General features: G+C 65.1%; 1 protein-coding gene across 1 annotated transcript in view; it reads right to left on the reverse strand.

The window, feature by feature from the left end:
* WDR1 (WD repeat domain 1) overlaps positions 1–20714 on the reverse strand; it is a 31820-nt gene extending 11106 nt beyond the window's left edge. Inside the window, exons 1-7 of the mRNA XM_045834345.1 lie at positions 20506–20714; positions 19963–20084; positions 12626–12716; positions 8716–8863; positions 7388–7568; positions 665–742; positions 280–360 (exon numbers count right to left, since the gene is read on the reverse strand). Of these exons, the coding sequence (XP_045690301.1) occupies positions 280–360; positions 665–742; positions 7388–7568; positions 8716–8863; positions 12626–12716; positions 19963–20084; positions 20506–20521 (717 nt within the window). The 5' untranslated portion in view covers positions 20522–20714. The remainder of the gene's footprint in view (positions 1–279; positions 361–664; positions 743–7387; positions 7569–8715; positions 8864–12625; positions 12717–19962; positions 20085–20505) is intronic.
* Between the last annotated feature and the right edge of the window lie 1086 nt (positions 20715–21800).

The following is a 21800-nucleotide window of genomic DNA, read 5'->3' on the forward strand; positions in this document are numbered from 1 at the left end:
ACGGGCTCTGAGCGTCGGAGAACCGAGGGGGGAGGGGCCCCAGCAAGCCCCTGGCCACCCCCCCCCCCCGCCCCGAGCGGGAAGCAGCGAGGCCGGGGGTGGTGGGGCCCACCAGGGCGGGGACGGGACGAGCGTCCAGGCCACGTCACCCGCCGCCAGACGTGGCCCTGAAGCTCCGTGCCACCCCCCGACCCTGAAGCCCCCAGTGGCCCATCTGCTGGGACGACCGCGAACGCAGGCGCGGCTGGGCCCCGAGCCCGGGAGACGCCACACACTCACAGCGTAAATGCCTCCGTCGTGCGCCTTGCCGCCGCCCAGGGCGCACACCTGCTCCCCCGTCTTCCCGTCGTAGACGTAGATCTGCCAACAGGGGGAGGCGAGTGGGTCCCCGCGCGAGTCTCCGGGCCGTGAGTGTGCTGAACCTGCTCTTTCTTTCTGGCCACTGCTGTCGGAGCTCCCGGCCGAGGCTCCCACACAGGACCAACCCAGAGAGCGCTCCCCGACCCTGAGCTCTGCTCCGTTTACAGGGGACAGAGAGCCGGGTTCTGGGGCTTGGGGAAGCCTGGTGACCAAGCCTCGCTCCAGGCGGTGGGAAGGAGGGGGATCCCCAAGACCGGCTCTAGTGAGTCCGACGAGCACCCCCCGAGCGGCCCCTGGGCCTCACCTGGCCGTCCGCGCTGGCCGTGGCAAACCTGTTCCCATCGGGAGAGAACCGCACACAGTTGACGAAGCGGCTGTGGTCCTGTAGGAGAGGGGACAGTTAGCCACCCGGCGACAGGAGGGTCGGGAAAGTTCTCCGCGCGAGGAGCGGCCTCCGTCCAGCAGCTGCCGCCCCCCCGCGTGAGTCTGCGGCCCCCAGGACGATGCAGGCTTCGGTGAGTCCCAGTGAGCGCCCGCCCGGGCCCAGGCCCAGGCCCGTCTCTCTGCCTGGACGGCCCTCCGGCCCTCCGTCCTCTGGCCGAGCACCACCCCCCGCCGCCCCCCACCAGCACACTTCCTGCTCCCCACCGCCCCCCCCCCGCCCCCCAGAGCCAGCTCAAGCTCCGCCTCTAACGCTTCCCGCGGGCCACACAGGCGAGGCCTCTTCCCCAGTCCCCAGGCCTGGCCCATGGCAGGTACACGGCTGGCCATCGACTGGTATTTGAAGAAATTAAACAATGCTTATGACCTTCGTGAGGAATAAGGATCTAAGTGAGGAGGAGAAATGACCTCCAGGAGTGACTACTTATGTGCAGAAGTACAAACTCATTCTTTACTGCGTCAAGAAGGGTTTGTGTAACGATGACCCTCTAACAACCCAATTACAAAGCCCAGGCCCCTTCTCTCAGGGGCTGCCGCTCCGCCCCTCCACCCCAGCCGCAGCTGTGCCCCCGTCCCCACCCTGGGGCGCTGACTGCCTCCCCTGGGCGGACACCGGCCCTCAGGACAAACCAGCAGACGCAGCGCTCACCACCTGCCCCTTCCCCCCCAGGTACAGCGCTGACTTAACGCTACTATTTATCTGGAAATGAGGCCTTTGCAGGTGAGATCAAGTTAAGATGACGTCTCCAGGGTGGGCTCCACTGCACTGACTGGCGTCCTCCTTGGAAGAGGGGGATCCAGACAGACACGCACAGAGGGAAGGAGATGCACGAGGAGGGAGGCAGGGCCGGGGCCGCGCTCCCACAAGCCGGCGGGGGCCTGGCCCGCAGACCCGGAGCGCCGAGGAAGGAAGCAGAGGAAGCCCGGCCTCGCCCACACCGGGACCCCGGACTCTCGGTTCCCGGGAGCGAGGGAGTCGTGCTGCCGTTGCAGCTGCCCAGGCGGCGGCACCTCGTGTGGGGGCCCCAGGAAGGGAGCACGGGTGACCAGTGCTGTCTGACGCTCACGGGACGGCCTCCGGGTCCCCTGTGCTGGTCACGCTGAGGAAGGGGCCCAGACCAGGAGAGAGATTGGGGCGAGGTTCCCGGCAGGGCGCCACCGAGCCCCCTGCGTAGGCAGGTGCTCACCCCAGACGCACACGGTCCAGGCCGCACCGTCTCTGGCCAGGAGAGGTGGCGTCCAGAACCTGGGGGCAGGCACGCCCAGGCTTCCCACCTCTGACGAGACAGAGACGGGCGGGAACAGAGCACCCCCCCACAGCCTGGCTCACTGAGGTCAGGACGCCCGCCTGGAAGGTAACACTGGACACCTGGGCCTGCGCCCGCCCCTCCTGGTGCCGCACGGTGCCCAGCGCTGCCGCTGAGGTGCCCGCCCCCCCGCCTCGCCACAGAAAAGCCTTCGCTGAACACCGTCCCCATCTCCTCAGTCCCAGCATCGGCTGTCCCCGTGTCACCGGGACGTGGCCCATGGCACGTGCTGACGTGCTTGTCGTCCCATCTCCCTGCCACCACGCCCCGCCAGGCCCTGAAACGACGCAGGCTCCTGGGGGGGACCCTGCTGGACGGGGTTTAGTGGGGGCTGGACAAGTGCCCCCGTCCAAGCACCAGGCGCTGAGCGGCTTTAGAAGCTCCTGTCAGCTTTTCCTGCAACTGGAGCCAAGCGTCCAGATGAGAAGACTGGCGTCTGCTCCTGAAATAGCCCGTTCAAAGGGAGACTGCCCTGAACAGCCCATTAACCGCAAGAGGGAGAGCTAAAAATAGCTCTTCCCACGGTGGGGGCAGGGGCAGAGAAGGCACGTCTGGGGCAGCAGCACTGCAGGACACCGGGACTCGGGCTTCCGCGGCCGCCTGACCTGGCCGCCACCCACTGGGCTGGGGCTCTCGGGCCGGGCCGTCTCCTCCCCGTTGTCTCGCGGCCCAGAGCGATCCTGTGGGTCTGGGTGGCAGGTCCCCTCCTGCCGCCCTTCAGTCCCAGCCGGCACTCGCTGAAGCTCCCAGGGACCCCCCCCCCCCGCCCCGTCACCTGCCCCGCCATCAGTAACTCCCCTCCACCACCCGCTCCCTGTCGCCGCCGAGACAGCAGAGGCTTTAGCGAAGCACTCAGGTAATAATTAACACGTCTGAGTCCACGTCACTGATGGAGACGGAGCGCCACCGGGCCCCAGGGCCCGGCTCCAGGCCGCTCAGGCGTCCCTCTGGGTGCCCTCCCCGGTCCCACCAGCCTGTGCTGTCCCCCCACTTCCAACCCTCGCACTGACACGCCCGGGGCCCACCTGCCCCTCCCCTTGTCGTGAGCCCCCGAAGAGTAACAGGCGCAGACGCCTGTGCCCTCCGTCACCCCCTCCCAGAGCAGGGCGCGTGCCCCGTGGCCGGGGCGCCGGAACGGGGTTCTGCCCCGGCCTGGGAACGCTGCTGGGCCGTCCTCCGGCACCCCCACCCCCGCCGCCTGCCTCCTCGCCCGACGGCTCCCCGTCCGGCGCCTCGAGGGGCAGCACCACAGCGGTCACCCGCCTCAGCGGGACTGACGAACACCAAGGCCGCCTGCTCTCTGCCTGCCCTCCTGTCACCAAAGGGACAGAAGACTTGTTCTGATCCCCCTCGGGCCACCCACTGTCCACAGTCACTCGCCTGCCATCAGCAGAGCTGTGCTCAGAAGGCCGGGGGGGGAGACCTGCCCCGTGCCGGGGGCCGGCACATGGCTCACTCTCGATGAGTGTGAAGAGCCGACGCTGCTGCCGCCGCCGCCGCCCAGTCGTGAGCAAGGAACAGGAAACAGAAAATGGGAAGGAAAATCCACCAGCAGAAAACCCTGCGTGTCAGCACTCAAACCCGACTTCATTGTCGAGGAAGGCAAGGCTTCCACCACCAGCCCCGGCTGAGGTTTCCAGCTTAACTCACCCGCGCCTGGTTAACAGGAAGTGACCCCCGTCTGGAGCGGCTGTGACATGCAAGAACACCTGCACGTGGCAGGTGAAGGCCTGTCCCGGAGCAGCTGGCTGCTGCACCCCGGCCCCGAGGAGACCAGGTGTCCCCTCCACTGCAGGTGTGCCCCCCCTGCTCAGACCCTGAGGCAGCCGCGGCAGGAAGCCCCCCGTCCCAGGTCACACAGCTGCAGCAGCCGGGACAAGCAGGCCCGGGGCAGATGGGGCCCAACGCTGGCCTCCGCAATCGCTCCATTCAACCGACTGCCCCATTTAGTGCAACACCCGGGGCCCGAGGGGACGCAGCTCCCAGAGGTGCCAGAGGGGGCGCCCCCGCCCCCCAGGCAGCCACCTTGCACACCTGACAGAGGAGGGGCAGGTGGCCGGAGAGGAGGAGAAAGCCGCCCGAGCCCACAGCGGGCCAGACGAGGGCAGATGCTGAGTGCGGCAGGGGCAGCAGGGCCCGCCGGCCCCTCCCATCCCACCCACCCTCGGCCCTCAGAGGGGGGTCTGACTGCAGCACGCCGGCACCGGAGGTGGGCGTCGTGCTGCCCGGAGAACTCCCCCCATGCCTGTGTCCTGTGATCCTGGGGAGTCACCTCCCCAGGGTGCCACTGCATCTGAAATGTGGGTGGCAGGGGACAAGCTGGAGCCAGGGCCTACCTACTCCAGGTGGAAGGCCCCTCCATCCTGTGCTCCTTCGGCCTCTTACAAGCCCATTTCACATTCAGGCAAACTCGGGCTAAGGTGGGGGGGTGGGGAGGGTGCTGAGCGGGAGCCAGCAGCCGGTCCGAGCGGGAAGGGACAGCACCGTGACCCCACACTCCGGCCAGCGGGTGGCCCGACTTGAGTCCAGTCACTCTGGCTTGTCTGGAAAACTGCTGTCACTCCCCGCCGCCCCCGCTTCACACAGTTTTGTTTCAACCTGGACTGAGCTCACAACACAGCTCGCTCCTTTTCAAGGTGGTAACTTGAACTTGACCCCTGTGCTCCTCACATGCCCACCGCTTATCCTACAGTCCAGAGGGAAGGGGCAGGGGCTGGAACCTGGGTGGACAGGCAGCCCCCCGCCAGTCCTCCACAGCACAGCTCTGCTCTGCTCGGGGTTGTGCGGGCCCACGGCACACGCGCCCCGAAGAGCCGCAGGCCCACCCCCGAAGTCGTCCACCCCTCCACTGGGCCCTCCAGGAGGAGGGTGCGGGGACTCGAGGGCCCTCCTGTCTCTTCTACACCAGGCCGGCCGAGCCTGTCAGACCCCGCGCCGCCGGGAGCCCCGAGAGCTCCACACGGACACTCGGCCGTACAGCGGCACCTCCCGCGCCCCGTGTCACCCTGCTTCCCGGGAGGGCCACGGGGCGACCGGCCTGAAGGTCGCAGTGCCATCTGGCTGCAGGGCTGGGCCGACACAGCATGCCCCGCTCTTGCCCCAGTCCCTTCTGATCTCTCCGAGGTCCCTGCGCGGGACCCCCATGCGGTGGGTCCTGGCCGGCAGGACCCGTGCGCGCTGTGGCTGCTAGAGAACAGATACACGCGGACTGAAGTCCTGTGCAGAAAAAGGGATGGCGTGGCCACTCTCTGAGGGAGAGGGAGAGGGCGAGGGGGCCAGAGAGAGCCAGTCCCTGCCCGGCCAGGCCTTCACTGCTTCCCTGGGAACACTGCATGGAGAACGGTCCTTGTTTACTGTGCGCAGGCTCACTGCGGGGGACCCCTCTTACAGATGACCAAGGAAAGAATGCTGCTGGTTACTTCAAGAGAAGGATGTTGCGGACCCAGGGGAAAGGTGGTTGAACTGGTCACACTCCACACTTGGGAGGTTCAGCTCAGACTTTAGAAGGTGCAGTAAGCCCTTGCTGCCTCAGTCCAGGGTGAGGGAGTTTTAGCAAAAGCAAGCCTCACAGCAGTCTGGGTGCAAGGCAGGCCTGATCCCTACAGGAAACCCTCTCTGTGGGTGTGGTCCTGCATGTACTCGCTCCCCACTGGTTTTCCACATGGAGGCTGAGCTACAGTTCCACTCCATGAAAAGAGGTTCCCTACACCCCGGCGCAATGGGCTCCACAGGAGCACTCAGGATAAGCTGCCAGCCCGCCCTGGAGGCAGGTGCCAGCTGGGCGAACCTCTCCACCCATGACCCCAGGCCGGGGCCTCAGGGTGAGGGCTGTGTTCTCAGGCTAGAAAGGAGAACAGAAGGAGAGAGAACATTCCGGCCAAGTGAGCACATGGAGAAGGCTGGCGGGGCAGTGAGGGCAAAGGCCCGCGCAGGCTCTGGGCTGCACTGTCAGATCCCCTCCCCCGCCCCTGAGCCAGTGCACTGGGTTTAACCCGCCTGTGCAGAGAGGAACCCCCCCGCCCCCGGCCTCCCTCCAGGCAGGGCTGGAGCCCCGCCCCCTGCGGCCCAGACACCAGACAAAACGGGTGGGGGCTCGGGCACAGCTCCAGCGGGGCAGCCACGGCCGCCAGGAGGTCTCCCTGCCTGCCACGGTGCATGTCCCCACTCAGGAAACACCGACCACGAACCAGCCTTCACCAAAGACCCCCCCAGCCCCCCAGTTGGGCAGTGGGCCCAGGAGAGGGCAGTGGAGGAGTGCAGGGGGCTGGGGAGGAGGACACACTCCCCACTCGCCACTCGGGCACTGGCCAGGCCCTGTTCAGCGGCCCCCGACGGAACGAAGACCATCTCACTACTGCCAGGGAGCCTCTGGGGAGTCCTCGGGGCCCGAACCAAGATGGGCCGGAGGTTCCGCCCACTGCCCACCCCCCGGGGAGCACTGAGGCAGCGTCACTGCCCCTCCCAGCTACACCTGGCCCGGGGTCAGGGTTCACTGCGTTGTCATCCAGGTCAGCAGGCGTCCTCAAGGTGCACCCTGAAGGACACGACCTCATTTAACCCTCGATGAGGCAGGACCTGCGGGAGGCCGAGCACAGCCTGAGCTCCTGGTTAACCTGCTGAGGCCGGCGCCCCCACACCCACCTTGCAGATGGGGAAGGGGAGGCCTGGGGAGGGTCAGGCCCTTGTGCCAGTCAGGGGCACGTGGGGAGCGGGGACCGAGACCCCAAAGACATTTAACCCTCCAAACCTGTGACCCTTCACTGGGGCACTCACAGCACCTATCAATCCTCGTGTGTCTCTCTACAGGGTGCCCCTGCACCCATCTTCCTTCCCCGGGAAGGCACCAGAGACAAGTCCCAATGAGACTGGGAGCTCATGTCCTCTGCCACCTTGGTGGCCCAGTGGCCCAGAAGGTGGCACAATGGGAGAGCAGGCTGATGCCAGCCCTGGGCGGCCCCTTGCGCAGCCCGAACGCCCGGCTGCTCACTGGCCACACAGCTCGCAGGCACGCCCCCCCCCCCCCCAGAATGCACACGGCGTCCTGGAGCGAAGCCCCGGGGGGCCCTCCTGCTGGGGCTGGGACCGCCCCCACCATCGTGAGTGCAGGAGGACCGGGGATGGGTGTGCGACGGCCCCTCACAAGCCCCGCTTCCCTCCCACGAGCCCCTGGTCTGTGCCGCGGCCTCTCTGCCAACAGCAGCGAGCAGGTCTGGACTCCCCGACCTCACAAACCAGCCATCAAGTTCACCCGAAGCCACCCTAGGGAGAAGTCCACTTACGCCGATTGTAAACTTGAACTTGAACGGTGGCCCCTCAAAGAACGCCGCGCAGTTATCGTCGCTGCCTGTCGCCAGCCGGTAGGGCCTGCTCTGCTTGATGTCCACGCTGTTGATGACTTTGTTGTGCCCCGTGATCTCGCCCACGGAGGAGCCGCTGTCCCACAGGAAGACGGCTCCGAACCTTCACCAACGAGAGGGTCACAGGGAAAGATCAGCCCCGGGAAGCCGATGACACACGGGCGGCCGGGCGGCCCAGCTCGTGGCCGTGCAGCAGGACGCACGCCCCTCTGTGGAGCGCACCCCGAAGGCGCTGCGGTCTGGCCCTCCTCGGTGTTTGTCTCAGGAGCACCGAGGACACGTGCCTTTCGGGAGAGACCAGAGGTCCATCCGGACATGTCTGTATGGCCCAGCGCCTGCGGGCCTCCCGCACGGAAGGTGCCTTAGAGAGCACTGGCCAGGGGACCGGCTCCGTGGTGCCGGCGGTCTCCTTGCTGGGCAGGACCAGGGAACACAGCGCTCACCACGACCCCTCTGGGGGAGGAGGGGCTGCCTTGCACTCCGCGGGCGTTCAGTGAGGGTGCACCGTTTTGGTTACTACTCGCGATCAAACCAAAAAGGAACCGTCAGGACCAACAAGGAGGACTTGAAACGCTACGGAAGACTTGGTACCTACCACCATATGCGCCAAGAAGAGCCCCCCTGTGAGGGGGGGGGGATAAAGACTGTGCCTGCCCAGGTCGAATCCGTGATGGCAGCCGTGGTGCCCCAGAGGGAGCCCTGGCTGACCGGCCCCACTGGGCATTAGGCCCATGGCTGCAGCAGCCACCGAGGGCCACCTACCCAGTGTCCCCTCGCCCCGTCTCCTGTGGTAGAGGCACCCGGGGTGACGTGCCCAGTTAGGGAGACCACCCAGTCTCCCGTGCAGCCAGGCGCGGCCCTGTGCGGCTGCCGGGAGGGACCCCAATCCTGCTAAGAGCCGTGTCTCTCCCTTCCCCCTTGCCCATGGCCTGCAGCCTGCAGCGTGGGCACGAGACGAGTCCCAGGACTTCAAAGACACAGAGGAGGTACCTGGGCCCCGAGACCAACTTGGGGGGCCTGCCCGTCGTGACACGTCACTGAAGCCCACCCGGAGGGAGCCCGAGCTCGTGCTGGTCACACCTCTGTGAGGAAGGCCCAAGGGCCTGGAGCCTCTGGGAACAGACCTGGCACATCCTAGCCCCCACTGGCACACCGAGGCCACCGCACCCCTCCCTCCCTCCCCCCGGGGACACCGAGGGGGAAGCAAAGCAGGGGACGTGGGCAGGGAGGGGCCGAGGCCGGAGACTCACTTCTCCCTTCCTTCCCCGACCACTGCGATCCTCTTACTGTCTTCCGTCCAAGCAATGTCCTTGATCTTCCCAGCGAAAGGCTGGTACTCGTACTTCAAGAGGTGCTCCTTCTGTGTGGTATCCCAGATCCGCAGCTTCCCGGACACGTCTGCAGACACAATGGGGTGGCGAGAGCCACGTCACCACAGGCCCAGGGCCACGTGGGCACAGGCTGTCTGGGTGGAGGGACGTGTCTGCAGGGTGACAGCACCCGGCCGCTCACCGACCCCAGCCCGCTGCCTCCACGAGGACACTGCTGGATCTGTGCCCCGGCCGGTGACCACCACATCACGAGGTCACACAGGCAGCGGCAAGCCCAGGGACACAGGTGGCAAACCCAAGGCCGGCGGCCTCACTCATCGCAGCCCAGCCCAGCGCAGCTCCCAGCTCCCAGCTGCGGCCCCAGGCGAGCCTCCGGTGAGACACGGCGCTGGGAGGGGTCGTGCTGCCGTCAGAACTGGGGGCGGGCCTCGCAGCCTCTGCCGTGGGTCAGTGGTAACGGACCCTCCCCTCCCTGCCACCAGCCTGTTGCCAAGTTCCAAGCACACCCCCCCTCACCCCACACACAAGTACGGACCCCCAAATTAGCAGAAAAACAGAGGACTCGACACCAACACTCGAGGCTTAAACCCTCGGCCCCGAGGGGCCCGGGGGACGCCCTCCCAGCAGGTAAGCTGGTGCCGCTCCCAGGACCCGGGGCCGCTTGAGCACCCAACGCAAACTCTACGGTGGTCCCTCGAGGGCAGCTTCTGTCCTGTTCGGGGGACAAGAGAGGAGGGACCAGCGCCTGGCTCCAGTGGGTCCGAACGGGCCTCCCGCACCGACAGCAGGGGGAGTAACTGCCGCCTGGACGGCCGTCGTCAAGCTGAGACGCGTCCCCGGGCGGAGAGTCTCAGCGAGCCCTCGGCACACCACGGGCTCTGCGGGAGCCTCTCCCCGGGAGCAGACGCTGCACCCATGGGCCAGCCGTGGGACAGACCGGAGACGCCTCCCACTGGACCGTCACCAACTGAGGGGCTCCCAGGGGCCCCAGTCCTCTCCGGGCAACGTCTAGGAAGACCGCCTGGCGTGTCTACCACCCATGGGGAGTTATGACGAGGTGACCTGGACCTCGGTTTCGTCCCTTCACTGAACAAACTGGCCAGCAGAGAAACTCGAGGCAGCGGCAGGGGGCCAGGGGCTCGTGTGCACTTGGCCTGCAGGGCCGTCCAGGGCTGCGCTGCCCACAGCATGAGGCCCGGGGCGCCCCACAACACAGCGGGTGTGCCCAGCCCTCCCATCCCCCTGGGCTTGGCGCACGCCGCCTGTGCTCCGTCAGCTCGGGCTCGCTGCCCACCCCCACCCCTGCCCCCGCCCCCCAGCGGCCCGCTCCATCGGGCCCTGCTTGCTCATCAGGTTCCTTTCAGAAGCAGCTGCGGCCAGACCGCCACCACGGAGCTGCAGACCCGGCACTCGGGCCCCGCCTGGCGCGGGCACCCCGGGCAGTCACCCCGCAGTGACAGAGCGCCACAGCACATGCCGGGGGCACGGCAGACAGGCAGCTGTCTGGGGTCTCAAGGGCAACAGACGGCGAGCACACAGCCACCTGTGTGCTGGCCACCCCACAGAGCCAGGGGAGAGTGACTGCGGGGACAGAGGCCTGAGCAACGCCCACGTCCTCCTCCTCCTCCTCCTCCGGGCTCAGGCCCCGGGGATCCTGCTTTCTGCGGGTCCCCTGAAAATCACTGCCTGGGGTGCAGACCGTCAGCATCAACATCACCCAAGGAAGCCACCGCTAGGGAGGGGGCGGAGCTGCCCCGGGGGTGGCCCCATGCCGGGAAGCGTCACTTGGCAGCACCGTGGCCCCTCCCGACGGCAGACACACGGGCTGCCTCGTTCGGGGCTGGGGGTCAGGCCCTGGCACAGGCTTCCTCACACAGCAGGTGCTCCCGAGGGCTCAAATGTCCCGCAGAAGTGGGCCGGCCGGACTTACAGAGACCGCGAGGCCCGGCAGAGGGCCGGCGCCCTGCCTGGCAGTGAGCAGAGGCTTCTCGAGGCCCTGGGATCCAGTCCCCACCCCAGGCAGGCGCCGCAGGCACCAGGCAAGGCATGGAGGCAGAGAGCACAGGGCTCGCTCAGTCTCCTCCTCCTCCTCCCCCCTGCAAACCGCACACGTGCGTGCACACACACACACACACACACACACACAGTTTAATTTAGCGCCAGGCCCCTCTCGCCTCTGCGGTACACGTCACTGACGTCGATCTGGGCGGAGGACCAGTGCACTCACTTGTGGACGTGAGCTCCGCCCAAGAACACCTGGGCCCGCGTGCAGCCCGAGTCTCCCCGGGCCCCCCGTTCAACCAGGGCGCGCGCTGGGAAGATGTCAAGCTGACCCTTGACGTGTGTAGACTGTCCTCTGTGACCCTCTCTGTGCCGGCCCTCCTCGCGGACTCCGCATCAGCACCTGAAGGCCAGCGACGTCTGTCTGGCTGAATGCCCTGCCCGGGGACACGGGCCAGGGATGCAGCAGCCGGGCCCCCCTCAGGCAGTGGGGCCTCCCCCAATGCTGCTCTCTCGAGAAGACACTCTCTTACAAGGCCCCAGGGCCAATCCTGGGGTTTTAATGAAGAGGCACTTTGCTGGCAAGCTAGGCCAGAACAAAAAAAAAAAAAAAATCCAGAAGGCTAAAATAAATCACGGCAGATAAACTAGAGCAGGTTTTACAGAAGGAGTCCGAGTAGGTCACACACAAAAACCAGTAAGTGGCCACCATGTGCCAGACGCCTGGCCAAGCCCTTCCCACACGACCCGGCGGGCCAGCGCTGCGCTCAGCCAGCAGGCCTGCTGCCTGGTGCGTCCGGTTGGGGTGACGGGCGCTATGGTCACCTGCCATCAGGTGCCCACCACACAAGAGCTGACCTAGGTATCTCACAGGCATCGCCACACGGGACCCTGCCCAAACCGACCTGGCAGGCACCAGCAGCCGGTGTGCAGCAGAGAAAAAGGAGGCCCAGGACGACGGGCAGTCCAAGGGAGGCTGCGCGGCCAGGGGGGTGCGCCCTGCAGGGCTGGGCCCAGGCGCCACCGGCCACGCCCACAGCGAGGGCAGTGTAGGCAAAGCCACTGCTGGTGCTGACGCGTGGGAATCCCGGCCCCCCCTCCTGGCTGGTTAGTTCCGCTGGCACTTGGGTTCCATGTGCCGCTCTCCGGGGCCCCGGGGACGCCCACGTCAGCCCCTCGCTGGGCTCTCTCCCTGGGGCCTGAGACGGGCTGGGCGCAGGCGAGGCGGACAGCAGACGCCCGCCGAGCGTGTGGACAAACAGGACTCGGGGTCGGGGTCCGTCACTGTCACTCTGTGCCCCCCCCTTCTCACCCGTGAACGGCGAGATCGACCCGGAAGGACGAGGCGAATGGAGACGGCATCACCACGGGGCAGAGCCCTGCGCCCAGCGGCCCACTGCGCCACACAGCCTGGCGGGGCCCGGGCCCAGACCGAGGCTGGCACTGCGCTGGGTTCCGGGCAGGGAGCAGCAGATAAGGCGGCAGGAGACAAAGCTGCCATTCAGAGGCGCCCACGCGCGCACACACTCACGAGCTCCAGTAACCCTGATACGGCCGCCCGCAAGGCCTCCGGCCAGCCGCACGAGAGCCTTTCTGCTGACCTCCGAGGGCAGACCAGCTGGCAAGCTGCGAGCTAACAGGTAATGGGATGGGGCTTGCGGGTGGCTTACGCTGTTCTTGTCAGCCCCAAGACACTAATCACATTGGCCGCACCCCCGCCATGCCCCCTCAGCTGCCCCCCCCCCCCGAGACAGGGGCCCAGCCCGGCTCTAGGGCCGCCTCGGCCGTCCCACGTGCGTTCACGAGCCACGCGCACACAGGCACCTACCTCCGGAGGCGACGTAGAACCCGCTGGGCGCGTACTTGGCCACCACCACTTGATGGGCGTGCTCCGTGTAGATGTCGGCGACGGCTGGGTTCTGCAAGGGGGACTCGAGTGAACGCAGGCACGCGGGAACCACTGCCCCCCTCCCGACGGCTGGATTGGAGGGGGCAGTGTCACAAAACCGAAGTCGAAAGCTTCACAAAGGAAAAGCCCAGAAGCGTACCTACCTGACTACCTCTGGGGGGCAGAACGCTAGGGAATCGTAACTCTCTTATCTGTGGTTAGAGAAGTCAAGGTGATTTTCCCTCCCAGGTGTTTGTGAAATATGCACGTGAAACAGAAGTTTCATTCTCAAAATCGGAAGCAAACGTTCTCCGATGTGTGCAAGCAGCAGCCGATTCTGCAGTCAGAGCTGCCCTGCCCCCCCCCCCCCCACTCAGAAGCAGCCCTGTCCCCGGCGGCCACACAGGGTAGGACCCAAACCAGAGCCTCTGCTTTGAGGCAGGAGAACAGAGCAGGGCACGGGGCTGGGGGCCTCTTCCGGTCAGCGCCCTCGGGTGGGAAGGGCGGACTCCCAGCCCCTGGCTGGCGCAGACCAAAGACTGGCCGGACTCTGCAGCAGGAGTGGGGCCGGCCTTCCGGGCCAGAAGCATCTCTACTGCGCGACAGGAGGGTTTTCACACGTGACTCACTGGATGTGAGTGCCAGCGCCACCCCCTCCCCTCCCCCTCCCCCCACCACACACACGCATGCGCACACGGAGATGCTCTCGATTTGTTTCCGTGGCCAAGTTGGCTTTCAGGAGGGAATCAAGACTCGGCCCCTGAGTCCCCGAAACCCGCTGTCAACTTTCTCCCTGGAAGAGGCAGCTTCCCACAGACTAGGCTGCTGCAGGCACAACGAACCTGACCCCCGACAGACCCCCACCATCTCCTTTCAAGATCAGAGGCCTGGGCTCTGCTCAGCCTCCGGCCACAGCAGCCCCACTGCCCTCCTCCCCGCCAGGCAGAGACCAGAGCAGCACACCCTAAATCCCAGCCCCGTCACCCACCGGCCACCTCCCGCTGATCCTGCCAGCCCCAAGTCCCTGGCTGCTATCGCCACCAGTGCATCTCAACGCCCCCCCCCCCCGAGCCACCTCCTCCACCAAGCCCCCCAAGATGGCTCGTCCCCTCCTCTGTGAGGCAGCTACGACACCCGCCACCCCCCCCACCTCCGACTCCCCTGTGACCCGCTCCCTGCGTGCCCCGCCTCCAGCCACCACGGCAGTCAGCAACCAGCGGGCGCCCGAGAAACGCCTTTTGAAGGAAAACAGTTTCACATCCTGCTCTCTCACCCCCGAGACTTCACGCTCACTGTGACGGGACTCGTAAATTAATTCGTCTCGGAATAAACATTTGCTAATGAAGTTAGAAAGATGTCAGATATCCAGAAAAGATAGTCCGAGTGGCAGATAAGCGGATGAAAAGGCGCTCAGCATCGCTGCTCCTCGGGGGAATGCACATCAAAACCCCAGCGAGATCCCGCCGCGGACTCACCGGGATGCCACCGGGCGGCCTGCCCGAGGGGTGGGGGCGGGGGCGGGGCAGTGGGGTGCTCCCGTGCTGCCGGGGGACCGAGAGCAGCCGGAGGACAGCCGGGCCGGGCATTCAGAGTCAAGCACGCACGCACACACCCTGCAGACACCCAGCAATCCACCCCCAGGCAGCGCCCCAAGAGAAATAAACACACGAGCCCACACACAGTCACGGCCAGTGACCCTTTATCCATCAGGGCCCGAAAATGGAAGCCACCGGAAGGTCGCCCGCCAGGAGACGGGGAAACCAACTGACCCGGGCCGGCAACACGAGGACCAGGCGGGAGCACCCCGCCACCACGGGGAGCCCACACCCAGCAGCACGCCTCCTCCCACGGGAAATGCCAGGAAAGGCAAACCCGAAGTGACAGGAAGCAGGTGGGTCCCTGCTGGGGGCTGGGGGCAGAGGGGGCCGACTGGCTGCAAGGGGCAGAGGGGGGCTTGGCGGAATGACTGGAATGTTCTCTGTGGACTGTGGGGGCGGTTACAGGACTACACTTCACAAAAACTCAAGTTGTCCGTCTGTACTTAAAATGGAAGGCTTCTTCCTTCTCCATCACCCCCCGATGCAACTCAAAGACGCCTGGAGTCCACGAGACGCCTGCCTGCTCCACCTGCCCCCGCCCAGGGCAGCCCTTCCGGGTCCCCTGTCCTGCCCCAGGCAAGTCCCCCACAAAGCGGCTGCACCCACAGTGTGCCCGGGCCACCATTGGGAGGGCAACCACCCACCCACGCTGGCGCTCACGGCCCGGGGGGCCTTCGGGGAGGGGTGGGTGACGGAAGAGCAGTGGGCAGTGGCCCCGAGAGGAGGCTGTCCTAGGAACCCCTTTCCCCCAAAGGGGCAGGCGTCTGCGGGCACAGGGCAGGGCGTGGGAAACTCCCGAGGCTGCCCCTGGCAGGCTCAGCCCCATAATTCTGGGCTGGACAAGATGTTCCTCTTCCAAGTACAACCGGCCCGTGGGGGCAGCGGTCTGCAGGCTGGACAGGACCGCCTGTGTCACTCCTCCCCACTCAGGGAGCCTGGCCACCAGCGGCAGAAGTGACACCCTCCCTGTCCCCAACACGTTCTGCCACAGATCAGGCCCGTCCGCCGGCAGTGGGCCCGGAGGCACCAGGACTTGGGCCCAGCGCCTGCTCCAGAGCCTCCTGCTGTCTCAGGGACCAGGCCAGCAGGACTGGGGTGAGCGGCTCACCTGGGGAGTCGGGGAGGGGGGAAAACCAAACGTGGGTGGGCCAAGGGGCCACACTGCTGGGCCGGGGCCCCTCCCCCGTCCTCAGGAGACCTGCAGACCAGGGGCTTCGGGGGGCGCCCGAGCCCCGGGACTTCCTTCCTGAGCTGCGGACACACCAGCTCTGGCAGTCAGAGGTCTCGGCCAGCAGGCCTGTTGCCAAGGCCCTGGGGGCACCGTGCAGATGCGGGCAGGGGCTGACAGGGCCACCAAAACCTTGGGCTGCCTTGCCCCCGCCCCCAGCCCTGCCCCATCTTCTAACAGTGCCCAAGCCCACCTCCTCCTTCTGCCCGAACCAGATCCCACCCAGTTCTACCTGTTTCCCCCTCCCCGGGACCCTGATCTCTACCTGCCAGCAGTCCACCGTGGTCTCCAGGTCCCCCATTCCCGCCTCGGAACCCTTCCTTCAGCAGCTACGAGGTCTGACCCCACGGCCCCCGCTCCAGGCCGAAGCTGCCTGGCCCCTGCTCTGTCCCACAAGGTGCCCCCCTGCTGAAGCCAGGGGCCGGACTGGAGGTGAGACACAGAAGACACTGTTCGAGAGGCGTCACAAATGTGACAGGACTCGGGACCATGGGCCACCCACCGCACGTCTGCGGGACAGGGGGAGGGTGCTCCCTCGGCGCCGTTGGAGGGCAGGTTCAGGGCCCAACCTCAGACCGTCCCTGTCCGTGCCCTGGCCCTGTGTGGAGAGCCCTCCCATGGGCAACACACCCAACAGACTGCGAGACCTTTCCCAGCCCAGCGCTGCCCACGGAGACCAGCCCCACGCGGCACAGAGGGGAACCACCGACGTCCACTGCGCACCAGCAGTGTCGGCCTGAGCCGCCCCCGCGCCCCCAAGCTTTTGCATTCCTGCCTGGGTGCTGAGCTAGGGCCAGAGGTCACCACAGCAGTTTGCCCCTAAGGTTGCGTGATGGCCTTTGTTGGGCGGGGCAGGTGGCACAGGAAGGGACTTTCCAAGGGTCGGAGCCGGGCAAGGACTTGAGCGAGCCATTCCCAGGAAGGGGCAACGTCCACAGCCCCACCGGAAATACGGCCGCCTCTCCGCTGGCTCCACGTGGGAGGCTGCAACCTTCTCTTTCTCCTGCAACAAGGCTTCGGCGTCCCCACCCACCCTGCGGGAGTCCAAACAGTGCAGAGAGGACGTTCTCCCAGCCTCGGTGGACCGGTGACTCCGGTCTGGATTCTCCCCTTCCCTGCAGCCTCTGCTTCAACCTTCCTTCTGGAGAACTCACCCTCACCCTCAAAACCCAGCTCAGAAGTGCGCGTTCTCCGGAAGCCTTCCTTGCTGCTCGGTGGCACCGTGGGTCTTCCGTCCTGCTCCCAAAGTGGTTGGGGCACTCTTCTTCTGAAGTGCTCAACCCGGTGCATTAGAATTCACCTGGCAGGGTTCTTCCACGGCCACGCCTGACATCTTGGGCTGGATAATTCTGTTGCTGGGCAGCCCTGGGCCTTACAGGGTGTTTGGCAACATCCCTGGCCTCTATCTATTGTAGCACAGCACAGAGATGCCCTCCGAGATCACTAAATATACCCCCAGGGGGTGGGGCAAACAGCCGGAGGAGCCCTGATTTCAGCCTCGGGCACCTCGGCCACAGGCAGGGCTCAGGGAGACAGGGTTGGCTGTGTGCAGGGAGCCCCAAGCAGCAAAGACTGGCTGTACCAGCTGACGAGCACTTGCTAAGTGGTACGTACATCCTTGGTGGCTTCTGAACTGGTCACCCTGCACCGAACCTCAGATACAAAAGAATCCACTCCCTCTACCGCAGACTTCACTGTTGGCTGGGTAACTCTGTAATGGTTCTGGTGCCCTTTGAACCAGGGCTGGGCTCCGTTGTAGGGCTGCCTGACACCTACGGCCAGAGCCCTGCACCCACCCCGGGGAGCCCTCTTGCCAGCCACGCTCCACACGACTGGCACCACCAGCCCTCCAGGGGTCTCCCCTGAGCCTGCAGGCAACCGGAGTCTCCTGTGCGGAGTGCCCCACGGCTCCCTCCGCGTCAGTCCGGGCTCTGGGGTTCCCGAGCTGGCTTCCCTGCCAGACAGCGAGCACCAAGGACGGGCTCTGCCAGGCTCTGCCTGGAGCAGCGTGAGGTGTGACCTGGGGCCAGACGGACAGGCCTCCTCAGCCGCAGCAGTGTGGGAGGGCGGCGGAGCAACCTGGTCTAACGCAACCGGTCCAGTGCGGGGCACAGCGCAGACCCAGGCGCTGTGTGTGTTTCTGCAGTCCAGGAGGGGATGGCAGCTTGGATGAGGGTGCAAGCAGAAGCAGTGAAAACTTGTTAGGCTCTGAAGTTACTGTGAATGTGGCATCAGTAAGATTCCGTGAAGAGTTAAATACGGTGTGGGAGAGAAGGGCGGAAGCAAGCCCAAGGCCTGGGGTGGGGGGAAGGACACATGGGCAACCCAAATGTGTCCTTTGGGCACACTGAGGCTGAGATGCCAACCAGATAGTCCACGTCAGGTCCCCACCCCCCTTTCCTGCCCCTCTTCCACACACTGAGCCTGTCCTCCAACCAGTCCTGCACGTTGACGAGGACTCTGGTCTTTTTCACAGGAGCACCTGCCCCCCTGAGAGTCGCACCAGCTCTACTGCACAACCAGGGGCCCACCAACCACACAAGGGCCCACGTGCCTGGTTTATACCCAGACCACGGAGGGACACCTCAGCGGCATCCCATCCTGTCCTGGCCCTGCAGAAACTTGCACACAGCTGGGAAGTGAAAGCAACTGCATCCTCAAAGGAGAATGGTCAATGTGGGGGTGGTGGTCAAAGCACAGGGCTCAGAAAAAAGGACCGGCACGGGGTTGCCAAGTCAGGGGCTGCCTCCTGCAATGGGGGTGCTTGTCCGTGGCTGTCAACAGCTTCTCCGCAGGAACCAGCTCCAGTTCTTGGCCGCCTTCACCTAACGGAGCCCGGCGCCCTGAGAGCCATGGGCCCACTGTGGGGTTGAAGGAGGCATTGCAGTATAACAACCACTCACGGTACCGGATGCAGTAGGTACTTCGTGTGAGGTCGGCGACTGGAAGTGAGTGCAGGCGGCCATGACACGCGCCTGCCTTGCCAGGGGCAAGCCCTAGGGGTCCACAGTCTGCGTCCCTGAGATGCTTTCGTCTGTTCTATTTGCCCAACTACAGGTGAGGATCTACCTGAGGCCATCTCAGCTCTTCTCAAAATTTCAGGCCCTCACTCTGGAGATCACTGTGGAGATCATTACGATCAAAGTCCGTGGCGATGCTTCCCCTAGTCCTGAGCGAGACCAGACCAGCTTTCTAAGAATCCATGTGAGTGGCAGACTAGCTGTTAGCACCTCCAAAGCACATTCTCACCCACCCCCCCCCTCACCGGAGGTGCCCAGCAGCCCTGGGCAGAAGCTGCTAAACCGAGCTCCTGTTTTCCAGCAGAGATGCAGCAGTGGCTGGCTTCGCCGGGGGGCGGCGGACCAGCAGCACCTTGACCACGCAGAGGCTCCCCTTTTACAGACAAGGAAACCGAGGCCCACAGACGCCCTTCATTCCCTCAGCCAGCCGTGGGGTTCCCGAAGGCAAGCACACCTGATCAGTGACAATCCCAACCCACGGAGCACAGGTACTCACGAGAGATGCGAAGCAGACACCCCTGGGGAGTATCGCCAAGCAAAACCACCCACCTACATCCTGTATAAAAGGCCCGAGCCTGGCTGAGAGGCCCCTCCAGCCCCAAATGGTCCTGCTGGCATCTTTCGCTTCCACCCCCCACCTCGTCACTCAGCCTGAGTTAGGGAGAAGAAAGGTTTCAGTGTGCCATCCTGGCAGTGAGGAGAATGACAAGCAGACTGGGTCATTTCAATGATCACAGAGCAGTGCAGAAATCTGCAAGGATTTCCCAAGGAATTGGCTCTGGAAGCATTCTTAGCCTGGGGACAGGAGGCCCGCCTTGGCTGGTGATTCATGGGAATTAACCGGTTTCTGATTTTGCACTGGGGCTCGGATTCCTAAGGGGAAGGTGAGGCTGCAGTGCAGAGGCCTGGGTGTGAGTGGGGGCTCAGCCACGCTGGGAGACCCCGGGTGTTACCAGTGATTAAGCGTAAGTGCCCATTTACCAAGTGCTGGGTGTGTGCCAGTCATGCTGAGCCCGAGGGCCACCTCCTCTCGTTCAGCTGGGCAGGGCAGCCAGGGGAAGTGGGGGGAGCCTCAGCTCATCATCTCCACTTCACAGAGGAGGAAACTGGGGCTCAGAGAGGCCTAAGTCACCAACCACCCCAAGGTCAAGCAGCAGCTGATGGGCCTGTGTCATCCAACTCCAGAGCCCTTCTGCTTATGGGAACCAATCTGAGCCTCAGTTTCCCCATGAAGAGAGCCGGTTCTGGATAAACTCAGAACAGTCTTCCAGGGCTTCTGAGGGGTGGTCCCATGGCTGAGGGGGTGTGGTGTCCTCTCCTTCCCAGGCCAACGGTCCGGGAAGGAAAGGGTGGAAGGGGAAGGAGAATTAACCACGAGCTACGCTGCTCAGGACTGAACCGGCGCCGGGTGGGGGGGAAGGGGATACTTACATCGATGTTTCGTAGAATAACGCACTTTCCATTGGTGTAGAGAAAATTATTGCCTTTAGGGTCGCCGCCGATGATTTTGGAGACGCCCCTCTCCACTTGCGGGAGGCTGGCGAACACCTTCTCTGCGGAGACACAAACGCAGCGGCGCACGTTAGGGAGCGCCCCGCCTCGGTCCCCTGCTGGCTGAGGACGGAGGGGAGAAGAGCGGGGGCTCAGGACCGGTCTCAGCCGGTCACCTGTTGCCTCCACGGGAGGGGCGGACGGCACTTTGAAGGAGCGCGGGGGATCCTGCGACTTCCTGGTCCACTATCCCCTCCAGGCCCTTCGGGGACGCGGGGGCTCCACAGGGCCCGGCCCGCAGCTCCAACTTTGGGGCCCTCAAGATCGATGTCGCCCCCGAGGGCGGCAAGGCGCTCGCGAGCCTGCGCCCGCACCCCTCCCCCGCGTCCGTGGACCCCGCCGAGCCGCCCACGCCCCACCGATGACCGAGGGGGTCCCGCAGCGCGGGCGTGCACCCCAGGGGCACCGGGCCGCGGCACTTACTGATCTCGTACGGCATCCTCGCCCACTTGTTACCGCCCCGCGCTCGCCGCGATCCTCAGGGGCTGCCCGCGCTGCGAATCAGACCTGGCCGAGGCCGAGCCGGGGAAATGGACCGAAGGCGGCGCCGGGCGTGCCGGACGCAGAGGGGGCGGTCCGAGGCCGGGGCTCCGAGGTCTGCTCGCGCCCTGCCCTGCGCGCAGCCGCTGCGGACGCGCCGAACCCGGAAGCGCGGCCCCGCGCGCGGCTCGCCCCCAGCTTTGACCATATATAGTCAAGCGCTCTGCTCGGCGCTGCGGCCCCGGCGAGCCTGCGCGGCCCGGGCCGCGCCCCTCCCCCTCCGCGGGCCCCGCCCGGAGGCCCCGCCTCCGGAAGTGTCGTCACCCGGCGGCCCTATGAAAAGGTGGCGCGAGCTGCGTTTCCCGTCAGAATGTTTTTGGATGCGGTGGCGCGGTCGGTGTTAAGAAAGAGGGTTGGGTCGTGGGAGGCTGGGCTTTGGGGGCGCTGAAAAGCTTCGGCGTGTGAAGGGGGGAAGAAAGAGTCTGGGGAAGTCCTCCATGTCTATGTTTGCGTAGCGGGCGTTCCCGAGCCCTTGGCTTCCGGCCCAGTCGGCGCCCTGTGTTTGCAGAAGCTGTGGGGCGCCCGCTGGGGTTTTGCAAGCATAGTGCTTTTTCTTAAAGTGGGAGAGCGGGATCCCCCCTCAGAAACAGCGGCAGGCTTAGGAACTTGAGGGGTGTCTTTTGCTGGGCCTGAGCTTTCTCGTAACTTAAAAAGCTAAGAAGCCAACAAGAGCGCGCGGGGTGGGGGAGGGGGTGTAGGTTCCAAGAAACCCAGGGTTTATTTCCTCGTCAAGAAAGCAGAAGGAAAGGGGAATTTCTTTTTATAGCATCAAAGCAGCGGCTCTTGGGGGAAAAGCGAGGGTTTTGAGGTGTTACTTGGAGCCTCACCTTTCGGCTGGGGGGGTACCATTTTTTTCCCCCGAGTTGGGGGGAAGGGTCCACGTGAGAATACGTAAAGAGCCTGCTTGTACTTTCGTGTTTTATTTTAGCTTGGGCTTGAAACGTTTGAGCGACTCAAACGTGACTCTGTGTCTAATGGGAAGTTCTGTTGACTTCCCACTTTAAAAAGTGTATCCAGCTGAGTCATGTTCTGCCTCCTTGGCTGTTCTACGGAACCAAGTTCCGACGGCTCACCTGGGGGGTGGTTTGTGTCCCAGGCTTTGTTACCTTGGCTTGGGCTCCTCCCTCCTCAGCTTTCGTCTGTCCCCCAGGTTGCAGCCTGGGTGCTTCCTTCAGGCT

The sequence above is a fragment of the Phyllostomus hastatus genome, unplaced genomic scaffold (assembly GCF_019186645.2).
Source record: "Phyllostomus hastatus isolate PE091 unplaced genomic scaffold, TTU_PhHast_1.1 phas_contig_196, whole genome shotgun sequence".
Taxonomy (NCBI): domain Eukaryota; kingdom Metazoa; phylum Chordata; class Mammalia; order Chiroptera; family Phyllostomidae; genus Phyllostomus; species Phyllostomus hastatus.